Consider the following 13914-nt stretch of genomic DNA (forward strand, 5'->3'; position numbering starts at 1 on the left):
CCTCTAAACTTCTCACATGCTTTCATTTCAATAAATGTTCAAATGATCCAATATTTCAGCAAAAATCAAAGATTAGAGAAAAAGTCCAAAAACTGAAAACAGGTTTGTGTATCAGAACTTTGTTTTTTCTTCTTTCCTCTCCCATTAATCATCTCACCACCCCTCAGATTTATCTGCTGACCTTTTGGAGGGGCATGACCCCTAGGTTGGGAACCACTGGACTAAACTAGCTAACTGTATATAAAGTAGTTGAAACTAGCTCCACCTCCAGCAGCTACAACAGTAACATGCTGCTCTAACACTGATGCTTCACTATTAATAATCTAATGATGTCACACTTTAAATCACAACTGACTGGATTTAGTTTCAAAACTTTCTCAACACACTTGTAGACACTGGATTCATTTATCCAACTACATTACCCAGAATTCCACAAATTTATTCGACTGAATGACAATCATTAAGCAATCAAATCATTCTTTATGTGCAAGTAACTTGCTGTTATCAGCCTAGTAAATGGCTTTACTCTACCTCCTGATGGGCTCAGCAGGCCGTTATCATCCATTGGTAAGGTGGTCATCTTTGAGTTACAGTCACCATCTAACGGCCAAAGTGTTTAAGGTTGGTTACCATGTTTAACTATGTTTCAAGTGATCATTTTACCCCAAACCATGATCTTTTCCAAACCCTAACCAAGCTGTTGTTGTGGCTCAACCTAACCAGACCTGAACCACAGAGTTGTCACAATAAAACATCATTATCTCGTAGCGTAACTGTAAAACACATATTACAGTCCTGTCCAATGTTGGTAGGTGCCATCTGTCCGGTCTGAAGCATTATAATGTCTCAAAACATTATGGATCGATGTGACATAAATACATAAAGTAACATTTAACTTCCAGTGCTTTGCCTCCCACAGCCAGCTCATGACTTTCACCTGCTCACTGTGGAGCACAGGTGAGTTGTCAGAGGGCACAAGGTGAGTTGGGGGATTTTTATTCCCACTCCGCCCCTCATCAGCACCCAGCCTGACTTGGGTCCCTGGTCAAGTCTCTGGAAAATCTCTGTTCTTTATAACATATCAGATTCAAAATAAAGTCAAATTTTGTGTCAGTGCACTGACATGAGATGACATATTTTTCATTTGCACCTTAATGATTATTTAACAAAGCACCTACAGAGGACAGTCTGTAGTGTTGAGCATCAGTTGTGGATTCACTGAATGAACATAAAGAATGACTGAACTGTTTCTTTAACATGCGTTGTACATTAAAAAGATACTGTTTTTATAATAAAGACACACAGCAATGTATAATGTATCCTCTTGAATTAATCATGTAATGTCTTGTATTAGCATAACTTTAAAGATGATAATAGAAATATGTGTTTATCAGTGCCTAAGAGGACATTGTAGTGGCTGCAGTTCATTTCTAGCTCACATGTAGATTCAGACTTCACTAAATAAAAGCTATTCATTCAATGAAATATTCATTCAATCGATTAAATGAATCATTCTCTCGTTGACCTTCTGATCGTATCAAGGTGGCTTCCATGCAGTTGCCTTAAAGTGAGAAACTGATTGAACCTGGTTCAAAAAGATGTTGGTGAGTCAGAACCAAAATGTATTAACAAGATGTACCTTTATGTAACTACACTTAATAATGTCAATAAAATGTTGTAATGCAGATTTTAGTTTCAATTATTTGACCTCAGTATGTGTCTGTGAATGCAGTGTGTGTGTGTGTGTGTTTGTCTTTTCTGTCTCCAGCAACTTCAAATGTCTTAAAAACTACATTGATTGGCCACATGGGGGTGCTATAATAAAAGCTTTTCAATCAACTGATTTCTCTACATTTTACAAATTCACACTAACAGACCAACAGTGGTGTAGAAAGTTGAATTCACACATGATATCTTTGACAAAACATTCATTTGTCATTTAAGAAAAGACTGAACCCACTTCTCTATGAAAATACATGTCTTTGTTCTTTTATGGGACATTATAAATGGCAAATGTATTTGTCTTTGATATAAATGTTGTATAATCCTGCAAAACCCAATAAGAGACAGCTTTTTAACAAAAGTGAGAACACAAACTATTTTGGACTTATTGTAAAAAATGATCATCCCTGGTTATGATATGAATAATAATTCTTCTAGCATTTGGTTTGTTGCAAAACATTTTCTTTTTTGCATTTATCAGCAGTGCAAATAACAAGAAATAGCAAAGTTTGAATTGCATGGAGATGTCAGTGTATGAAAATGCATCATCTCTCCATTGTCATTTTGTGATGTTGTTTGTGATGGCAAAAAAACAATTATAACATTTACGTAACGTTAAAACAAGTCTGTGACACACACCTCGTATCATGGTGGTTACAGTGGGACGTTAAGCAAAATATGCCTTGTCTTATTTATTTTTGTGTATTTATCTTTATTTCATTTCATATTTTCCACCACGAGGTTTTTCTTACAATCTCTTACCAAGAAACATACATAATAATACCTTGAGATATAAGATGGTATATACTATCCTAGGATGGTGTCAGGCTTACATGAAACATTAGTACATTTACATGCACAAGACATAAGACGCAAGACGAGAGACGGGAGAGCATGTGAGGTGTGAGAGGTCTGAAGCTATAGAGTCTCCCCTTGGTGTGCAATGGTCAAATAAATTAGAGATCTAAAGATCTAACTTCACCAGCAGCAAAACAACGTAAAAGGGAATGTTCTAATATTTGAGCTGGATCTACAACAGCTTAAGAAAGATGGATACTGAAATTTTCAGCGATACCTAATGTTACAAGATCTCAGACTGACGTTGGGCAAACACAAGGACGGATGATTTGGAAAGAAAAATAGACAAACTTCTAAATCTCCAAACAGCTACCAACACACTTGCATCATCGGTGTTACAAAGAGTTGATACTCTGGATCCCCCCCCCCCCCCCAAAAAAGAGAGGCTAACAGGCAGGCCTGGTCGCCAGAATAAAACGTTGGCGTTGTACGTTTCTGTAAACCACAGAAACGTTGAATATTTACATTTCAACACTTGTAATACCTAGAATATTAACATTTCAACAAAACGTATCATATCAACATTTATACAAAACGTAGCATATTAATATTTCTACAAAACATATATGAAAATTTCAACAAAACGTATCATATCAACATTTCTAAAGTGACATAGTTCACATGAGATCTATATGAGCTGACTCCTATCAGGAGGAAGAGGAGGAGTAGGTGGATGGTTAGTAAGTTTCTTGGCAGCAAGTTGGAATTTATCAGAGTACGGTTCGAAACCAATATCCACTTCCTGTTTCAACCGACAAAAACGGGTGGGTGTTTTTATCGGGACATTTGCAGCCGTTTTTATTTTATTTTTTATTTTATTTAAACCCAAACCATGATCTTTCCCTAACCCTAAGTGGTCTTTGTGCCGAAACCTAACCAGACCTTAACCACATCGTTCTCACACCATAAAACATCATTATTCAACGGGCAGAAATGTTAATATGCTACGTATTACACGTGTTGGGACGTATATATTCAACGCTTTTGTGGTTTGCAGAAACGTTCAATGCCAACGTTTTGTTCTGGCGATTGGGCTGAACAGGCGATATGCATGAGCAGGTGGTTGAACAAGGCGCTCATCAACGCCGCATAACGGAGTTTGGAAATTAACTTCAGCCTACAACGGATAATATTGATCAATATGAAAATCGCCATGTGCCCGAATCGCAGGAAGATAACGTGGGGATGCTCCTGGTTCCTTCCTGGATAATGAGTGGAAAGTAAAACTGTAGGAATATGACTTTGAAAGCGCTCACCGCTTCGGACCTTTTCAAGAAAATGCGCGTTTCTCATGCACCATTATATTTAAACTGCATCACCTTCAGAAAAAAATACTGATCCTCAAAGCTGTGAGGGAACGAGGACAAAATGCTGAGACCCAAAAGTACTGAAGCATCCCGGAGATCTCGACACAGCTATAGAGAAAACGAGAAGCGTTCTGGCCTCCGAGAGAACAATTACACAAGCTGGACAATAAAACCAAACTTCGGTATCCATCAGTCGATGGAGAGAATGAACTTTGTAATATCACAGGAGGCTCTACTGGAGCTCCCTAAGAAACATCCGTCTCTTTCTTAAGACTAAGAATACTGAAGATGAAGAAATGCAAAAATAGAGAAAAACATCAAACTCATGTAAGGACAATATTCGACTAAAGTAATAGACTAAGAAGTTAATTGTGGACCTTTTTACGCGTAAACTGTGGAAGTAATGAAATAATTTGGCCTATTATTATAAGGTAATTTGTAAGGTCTACCGATATTCCTTTTCTATCTTCTTTATTTCTCTTCTTCTAAACCTAGGGTCCAGATATTGTAATAAAGAATGGGGTAGATAATGAGGAGGAGGAATATGAGATATTATATATTGAGGAATGTGTTTAGATGCTTTTGTATATACTTTATTTAATAGGAAATGTTGAATGAATTACACAGGGGGAGTTGAAAACTACGTTTTTTGTTTTTATTTTTGTTTGTTTTTCCCTTTCCTAAATACTCTGCAACCCCCTTATAATCTTTTTTTTTTACTTGTCACATCTCTCTCTCCTTTCTTTCTCCCACTCTCCCCTTTTCCTTGTTCCCTTTATATTGATTTCAGCTTTATTATCAAATTATGATGAAATTGCTGATGAAGTACAAAAATGTCTTATTAAATTTTGGAAACCACTGGTATGCATATTCTTTGGCCATTGTTTACATCATGGGGTGAGTAACCAGCTCAGTGAAGCATGTCTAGAGCTGGGAAGTTCCCAATGGTATGTGTGAGTTTTTCTTTTACCATTTTTGTTGCTTGAGTCCCATTGTCTATGTCATATTGAGTTATGTTCTGTGTTCTGGTTTTCTACTGGGGTTTCCACTGGGGTTTGCCCAGTAGCAGAGGAGTTGGAATATTTATTAGTAAAATGATTTCCTTTAATCTAATTTCACACTATGCAGAATCAGAGGGTAGATTCTTGATTATAAAATGTGACATTTTTGGAAATAAGTATACATTAATTAATATTTATGCCCCACCTTCATCTGATGTAGCATTCCTAAATAAAATCCAGAAAATACTTGATATGACTCCAACAGGAATAATTTATATTAGGTGGAGAATTGAATAATCAATTAATCTTTTGCACATATGACAGTTCATGTAAAAATAGAAAAGTACAGGAACCAACACGACTATTAGAATTTCTTTCAACAAATGAATTAAAGGATATAAGGAGAGTAATGTATCCTAAACATATTTCATATCAGGTATAAGTCTAAGCGATGTAAAACAACAAAAAAATTATGATATAGTCATATCAGATCATGCTGTAGTTACGTGTGTAATGACACCTTCAATAAATAAACTTTCCAATAAAATCTGGAGAATGAACAGAAAATATCTAACCAATACAGAATTTCTCAAATAAATAGTATTTGTGATATGACTATACGTGTGTCCTTTTGTATTATTTATAAAGGATGAATAACATCATACTTTGGTGTCAACAGTTTTTTATGGGTGTGGTTTGTTGCATGAAGTCATGTGCAGAGGCATCGTGGCAGATAGTCTGAAATTTGCTTCACTTCAGCAGCAGATCTGCTCGTCTCTCTTTGAAACAAAAACAAGCAGCATAGTAAAACAAGGTAAGTCAATATATAACTGTATTCATTATTATTCATTCATCTAGTGGACTAAAACTTGGTGATGACACAATGGCGATACTGAGCTTTTAAATTGAGAACTTATAGGAATCAGTAGAAAAATCAATTTCTTTTAGTTTAATGTCCAGAGGTTAGATGTATAAATGTGTATAAAAATATTAATACAGCACTTCCTAAACATAAATTGGTATTTATGAAAACAAAATGTAGACTACTTGAGTAATAAAAAAAATAATAATAATAATTGACACACTAACTATTAAGGTAAGATAGATGCGCCCCTCATCATTTCCTCTTTCGTTTGACTTGTATCAAGGTTTCATAAGCTTTATGCTTCGCCATGAGCCTCTTTACTGACACTTTTGCTCTTCTCTTATTTCTCTCACCTGCTCTCGAGGGTGGCTGCAGTGAAACTCCACTGTGTTATGTTAGTGAGTGAATGTGAGCATGTGTTGTGCCGACAGCCTGTACTGATACAGTCGAGACCGTTCTGGCTGAATAAAACAGTTTAGTATTTTTAACTGCTGCCTCCACCTAGCATGTGATTGTCTGAGCTTTGTCCAGTGTGAGATTTTCCTCCAGTAGTAACTTGTCCTTTACAGCACTGAGATAAGCATTTGAAACTAGCTGATCTTGTATCGTCTCACTCTCTATTTCTCCAAAACTCCAAATCTACACAATGTAGTTAAGGCCCTCAAAGCTGCCACATACTGAGACATGGTTTCATCAGCTCGTTGAACACACTGTCTGAAGGTGTGTATACAGGCCACCACATTAACTTTGTGTTTGTCCCCTCAGTTTATCTATAGGGCTTTAGAGGGGCTGAGTAGTCCATGCAATATGCGCCCTCCAACTCTGTTGGGAGAAATCCAAAAAGCAAGTGTTAAACAACGGCATTAGAAGCTCTGTTTAATGTCTCTCAGCGGTGGTCATAGACAAGGAGCAGACTGGTTCTAAAGAAGAGAGCCAGTGACACTTATGCTGACATGGGGGGAGAAGCACAGCTGAGGCTGTTGTTGTGTTTACAGACACATAAATGACTCATAAGGACTTTTGACTGTCATAGTCACTACGCTCTGTAAACTGTAGATAGTTGGCATAATAACCGTTGTAAGAATCATTGAGAGAACAAGTAGAATGGGAGCCGGAGATTCCGGTATGCAAAGCCATGTACACAGTAGGTGATTTTAAGGGGGGATGCCATCCCCTTGTTAATAAAAGGACCAAAATGCATCCCCTTGTCAGGCCATATTCAGACCAAATCAGGCGGTGTGGGGAAAACACCAGTCCTCCCAATCATTTGAATGGGGGCAGTGCATTTCAGCTACAGTCATTTTTGCCGCTGCGGCACCACATCAGACTGCGGCTGGAAAGTTGAACCAGAGTCAACTTTTGGAGAGGTGCAACCCGACGTCACTGCGGAATGTCGGAGATCAGAATGATCAGAGGATATACATAGATCATCTAGATGCAGTGTAATTACTAGTTTGGCTAGTATGGCTTCTAAAGTCTTGTCTGTTTTATTATTGTTTTTTAAAATTGTTTTTGTCTTATATTATTGTTTGATATTTTATTAAATTCTCCCATTCTGTATCATTTGTAATTGTCTGATTTTATTACAGTTCTGAAGTTTCAATCCACATTCAACCATGTAAAGCACATTATTATTATTGTTATTATTGTTATTATTATTATTATTATTAATAATAATACTTATAATAATAATTAATTAATAATACTAATAATTAATACTACTAATAAATTATTAATACTACTACTACTACTACTACTACTAATAATAATAATAATACATTAAAAACATAATTAGCCATTAATAGCCTAACCGCTTGTCAATTTTATGTTTACAGAAAGACGTTTTGCTTTTTTTTCATTCACTTCAATACAGGCACAGTTTGCTTTTGGCCTCTAGTGGCCATCAGTGTATTGCAGCTGATTATTCTAGTCATGAATCCTAAAAATTGGATCTTTAATCTGCCTTCAGTTTTTCAACATGACTGTTTTTTTCTTCACATCTTAACCGATTCATCAGTAAAACTTTACTGTTTCCTCTCTGTAGGTTTCGGTTGTGGACAATGACTGTTGCATGGACTGCTTTCACAATGATCATAACATCAATGTGTAAGTACCCAACTCATGCCCATAAAGTCTGCTTGGGTGTCATGATCGATGACCAACTAACCTTTAAGGTTCATGTGGCCTCAATCGCTCAGTTGTGTCTGTTTGTCCTGTCCAACATCAGGAAGATCAGACCCTACCAGTCTGAGCATGCAGCACAACTCCTGGTACAGGCTCTTGTAATATCACGCATTGACTATTGCAACTCCTTACTGGCAGGCCTCCCTGCATGTATGTTTAAACCTCTGCAGATAATCCAGAGCGCAGTGATACGGCTGGTCTTCAACCATCTCAATACAGCACATGTCATCCCGCTGTTCATATCCCTCTATTGGCTCCCAGTTGCTGCCCACATTAAGTACAAAACCCTGACTCGCTTACAAAACAGCTACTAAAACGGCTCCTGCCTACCTGAACTCCTTCATTCAGGTCTACACTCCCTCCTGCTCACTATGCCAATGAAAGGTGCCTGGTACCACCACCACAATAGGGCCCTAAGTCGCCAGTTAGACTCTTCTGTAGTTCCCTGGTGGTGGAGCGAGTTACCAAACGCTGATCGATCCACAGAGTCCCTCTCAATCTTTAAGTAAAAACTTAAGACTTGGTTCTCTCACAAACACCTCTGCACTTGATGGGCTGAAGGTATAGAAAAAACAAAAAAACAAACACAAAAAACCCCAAATAAAACTGCTTCTCTGCACTCTATTCATTAACCCTGTGCACCGCCTGTTAGCATCTACGCCCTATCAGACTCAAACTTAGCTTTATGGCACGTACTTGTGTTGTTCTCTCCTGACTAGATCCCTGCTTGTGATGTAACAGTTGTCAGATGTACATCTCTTTGGATAAAAGCATCTGCTAAATGAAATAGTAAATTGTAAGTATCACATAGATTTATGAAGTGGCAGTCTGTGAATGGGTGAGTGAGCAGCAGAAAAACATTGTAAAGCTCTTTGGATGCAGCCATTTAACCTGGTCAGACCACCTTAAGTTCTCGTACACGCAGATGCAGGGCAATTTTCGTAGCTTCATTTGGCGGAGGCACACGCACACAGAAGTCTCCAAAATCACATAATAATAATAATAATGATAATAGATAATAAACTTTATTTGTATGGTGCATTTCATACAAGAAATGCAGCTAAAAGTGCTTTACAACAAAGTAATTACAAGCAGTGAGTGCTTTACATGAACAATAATAATAATTATAATAATAATAATAATAATAATTGTCATTTTCAGTTACACAAGCTACACATTTTTTTCATTTACTGAAGAATAACATGAGAATCGAAATACAATTTCTAAGGAAGATTTTTACCAATAATATCATCCATCCGAATATTTTTTTTAATCATTATTAGAATAAAGAGTCTTGCAAGCTACGGAAGGTATCTGTATTGAGTGCACATGTCCGAACTAGTTTTACAAATGAGGACTTTCAAATATGAAGAGAAGTAGAACTACAGAATTTAAATGTATCAATTATCCTTTAGGCTATTAATTATTTGTGCAAAATAGGCACCACACATGAGAACACATCAGCTTTATTTTCATTCTAACATTGCCAGCATATATTGAATTTATGTACAGTATATAAATATTTGGGGTGTCCTGAATTTATATTTTGGAACTTCAAGTGCTTAACAGAGGTGAATTCTTTATTCTCTCACCTGTTGCTGCCTTTAAAGGGGATAAGAGGAGCTCATGTGATTGGTCATTACTGAAGCTCTCCCGACTCCACCTGCTGATTCTCTTCACCTCCCACTAATAATGTCTCTTCTTCCACTTTGCACCTGGCTGTGCAGGAGTAGCACCAACACTGGTGGTCAGGAAAATTGCAAAATTGGTCACACACACACGGGGCATGCGCCGTGAATTAAGACTTGGATCAGTGCCTGCACCCTGTTTCAGGAAAATATGGCTCAATGAGTCTTTTTTGTTTTTTGTACTTTAACCTATTGAATCCATTGCACAGCTGAAGACTGTTGATTCAATCCTTGCATAGGTTATAGATATTTATTGTTTTCATGATTTGAGTTTAATAATCCAATTTGTCCCTTTTTTGAGTCATGATATAGAATTTACATCAACACTTCATCAATGTTTAATTTTCAGGGCTATTTTTAATATAAAGGTGAACACAGATTTTTACAAACAGGATTTTAATGTCTTTAACACACATTCTTTAACATCTTACAGTACAATAAACAGTCATTATGTTAAAATACCGAGTTTGCAGTTATGAACCACAATTCAGCCATATTTAGACTGACTTTGTAGCGGTAAATTTTATCTACCAAACTTTTTGCAGATCACATGAATCCACTGTGTTTTACACCTAGAGGAAGGACCATCAGTGTATGTGTATTGGGTGTGTTGAGTCTTTTGGCACTAGAACCATAATGATTAAGACAACATCAAAGAACAAGTTATAAATATTAAAATAGTACAAATAATCCATTATGGTTCTTAAAATTCTCATTGAACAATAACTTTGGGCCATTTTTACAAGATAGAAACCACATAATTAAAAATAAAGATGAAAGAAAGAGTTAAGAAGCTTGACCAACAAGGAGTTGAGCAACTAACAGGACATCGCAATAAAGAAAGGAAACTGCTTGAACTTAAAGTAAAAGGAATGCTTACAAACAATCCTGCTACTTACTACTTTATCGATTCTGTAGCTACCGTTGCACAATGTTTTACACCTGAGTACACAAATGTTTGTCCAGTCAATACAATGGAACCGGCTTTCAGCATAAGGAATGTCACTGAATCAGAGGTTGCCAGAATGATTAGATCTCTTAAGCCATCCAGAGCCAAGGATATATTTGGTATGGATGCAGTTATGCTCAAAGAGCTCAGTATAACATTAACTAATCCTATTACCAAAATTATTAACCTCTCAATTTCTCAGGGAATGTTTCCGAGTGTTTGGAAGTCGGCTGTTGTTGTTCCACTGCTATTAACATTATATATCAATGATTTCCCATTTGTATGTCCTGACACCAACATCCGAATGTATGCTGATGACACAGTTATTTATGTACATGGTGGCAGCATGACACAAGTTGCTAATGAACAAACTCCATGGCTCACGTAACAGCATGGTTAAAGCAATGCTGTTTGCAACTAAATGTGTCTAAAACAGTATGTATGTTTTTCACCAAGACAAACAGTTCTAGTAAAATATCCTTTTGGCTAACTCTGGTTACAGCAATGTTTATTAATGTGCACTGTCCCTGTTAAATAAACAAACAAATAAATAATAAAATAAAAATGAAACACTCATGTACCCTCAAACTGTACTGTAGGCACAACTTGAGGCTTTCCAACCACAGTTATCCATCCCTGATGTGAACTAATTGAACACATTTTATGAATACACATTGCATTAATTGCTTGTCCTTTTTTTCAGTGTTTGGGTCTAAACCTTCCACAGCCTACAACAATAATGAGCTGATCAGGATTGTGTTGGTGGGGAAGACTGGAGTTGGGAAGAGCGCCACAGGAAACACCATTCTGGGACAGAGGAGCTTCAAATCAGAATTCTCTGCTAAATCTTTGACACAACACTGTGAAAAGGCTTACGGTGAGGTGGATGGACAAAAGGTTGCTGTTATCGACACTCCGGGCCTGTTTGACACCAAGAACACCACTGAAGAAGAAACAGCTGAAGATATTGCCCAGAGCATTTCTTATGCTTCTCCTGGACCTCATATCTTCCTGGTTGTCATCAGACTTGACAGATTCACAGAGGAGGAAAAGCAAACAATACAAATGATTCAGAAAACCGTTGGTAAGGAAATACACAAATACAGCATGGTTCTCTTTACCCATGGTGACCTACTCAAAGGGAAACCTATTGAGGAGCTCTTGAAGGACAGCGAAGATCTGCAGGAACTTGTGACCAAATGTAACAACCAGTATCATGTGTTCAATAATGAGGTGGAGAATCATTCTCAGGTCAGAAAGCTGCTCGATAAGATAAGAAATATAAATGAGCAGAATGGTGGAAGCTACTACACCACCGAAATGTTCCAAAAGGCAGAGAGAGAGATAGAAGAGGAGAAACAACGAATCCTGAAAGAGAGAGAAGACAAAAAGCTTAAAGAGCAGGAGATACTGAGGAGGGAAATAGAGGAAAAGTATCAGCAAATGCTGAGAGAAGTGAAGGCTGACTTTGAGAAGCAGACTAAATTAATGGAAGAACTTGAAAATGAGGGCAAAAAGGAAATTATAAAACAAAAGGAAAAACAAAAAAATCTGGCCTTAAAGAAAGCCACGAGTTGGATCAATTGGCTAATTTCGGTTGTTCCATGAATTGCTTCACTTCACTTCCTCCTTTCGAGACAGATATAGAAGATAATACAAACACATGAGCAGCATGAAAACCAAAACAAATTATCAGTCTCTTACCATGCATGGCAACTGTGAAAGAAAACTGAATAGTAGGTTATCATGTGATGTATTTCTTGAATATATCATACATGTTTCAGATAGTGTTTAAGTTCAGTTTAGCGTTAGTTTCTGTTTCACACATGTTCTAAATTCCTCTGTGCTATGTCTATTCTAAACTTAGTTCTTTGCTGTGTAAGATGAGGCAGTTGTGTGTTTAACAGTTAAGTTTACTCTGTTGTATTTTTACCTGAGCCAGTGATAAGATAAATTAAAGCTGCAAGCAGCATTGAATGGGCCCTCGCGCCTTTGCACAGTCGTGGGGCTTCGTGTAATCGTGTTAAATAACCGTGATGTCAATATTGAGCAAAAATAATTGTGATTATGCTTTTTGCCATAATCAAGCACCCCTAAAGAGAACATACAATTTGATTTACATACACACACACACAAAGCATTTAAATATGTATGTGATAAATTGTTGTCTTTAATAAACAGTTACTTTAACATTTTTCAGTGTGCTCCTAAATTTCTGTGTGCTCCTAATTTTTTTCATTTAGGAACAAACTAAATACTTCTCGACAAAAAAGTAAACATTGAACACTGCTGTCAGATGTGTAGAGACAATAAGTAACTGCAGCTGGACACAGAAAAATTCTCATATATTTGAATGGAGAGTGTGAGTGAACCGCTAGGTCCTTGGACCCTAATAAAGGAAAAACTGCAGTACAGAGCTACAAATTTTAGTTTCGATTTTATTTTTCTGCAGCACTTTATCACTAAATTGTCACTCTCACTCCATTTTTTTCCTTCCCCTCATAGATCATCCCCACTACTGAATTATACATATAAGACTGATAATTATTGTAAAATAAATGATAATAACACCAAACTTCATACAAAGGTTGTATATAATGTACTGTATGTAACACCAAACTTCATACAAAGGTTGTATATAATGTACTGTATGTATATAGACCTTTCTGCTGTATCCTTCAAAAATGATCCCCATTTAACCGTGACACCCATCCTCCCACTTTCTTCCCTCCTTCTCCCTTTCAGCTGGAGAGAAGGATTTCAGAGCAGTCTTCTAGTGGAAATATCTCCATAAATCCCATGACTATGGTCATAGAGCGCTTTGAATGGTTGACTGACTAGAAAGGTGCAATATAAAATGCAATTCATTCCATTTACTATGTATCTTATTATGACTATTTGTTAAAAAAAAATCCTGCCAGGAGCGTTGCTGAGCTGCAGCGAACAACAAGGGCATTTCAGACACAAAGATGCTTACTTTGAAAAATACACACTTTGAAGCCTGATTTTAGCTTCTGCTGAACTTTAGAATATATTTCTGCAGAGAACCAGGACTGTAGATTTTGTCCCCTATTCTCCCTTCGCTAGTAAGAGATCACTTGGTATGAACACAATGAATTATTACAAAAACTACAAAAAATATGGTGATGTGGGTATTGTATTAAACAGACTTAAAAAAAAACATAAACATATCCTTCAAAAAGTGCAGTGGTGGAAAATAACTAAGTACATTTACTCAAGTACTGTACTTGAAGGACCAGTGTGTAGAATTTAGTGGCATCAACGGACTTGGCAGAAATAGAATATAATATTCATAAGTATGTTTTAATTAGTGTATAAT

General features: G+C 36.8%; 1 protein-coding gene and 1 long non-coding RNA gene across 2 annotated transcripts in view; one reads left to right on the plus strand and one right to left on the minus strand.

Moving 5' to 3' along the window:
- Positions 1-13914, minus strand: part of LOC137194677 (uncharacterized) — a 51239-nt gene that overhangs the window by 18720 nt on the left and 18605 nt on the right. The gene's annotated exons all lie outside the window — the stretch shown is intronic.
- Positions 5583-12285, plus strand: LOC137194672 (GTPase IMAP family member 9-like). Its single transcript, XM_067606769.1, has 3 exons — positions 5583-5702; positions 7798-7859; positions 11278-12285. Exons 2-3 carry the CDS (start codon positions 7814-7816, stop codon positions 12180-12182), a joined length of 951 nt encoding a protein of 316 aa, XP_067462870.1. The 5' UTR covers positions 5583-5702; positions 7798-7813; the 3' UTR covers positions 12183-12285.

The sequence above is a fragment of the Thunnus thynnus genome, chromosome 12 (assembly GCF_963924715.1).
Source record: "Thunnus thynnus chromosome 12, fThuThy2.1, whole genome shotgun sequence".
Classification (NCBI taxonomy): domain Eukaryota; kingdom Metazoa; phylum Chordata; class Actinopteri; order Scombriformes; family Scombridae; genus Thunnus; species Thunnus thynnus.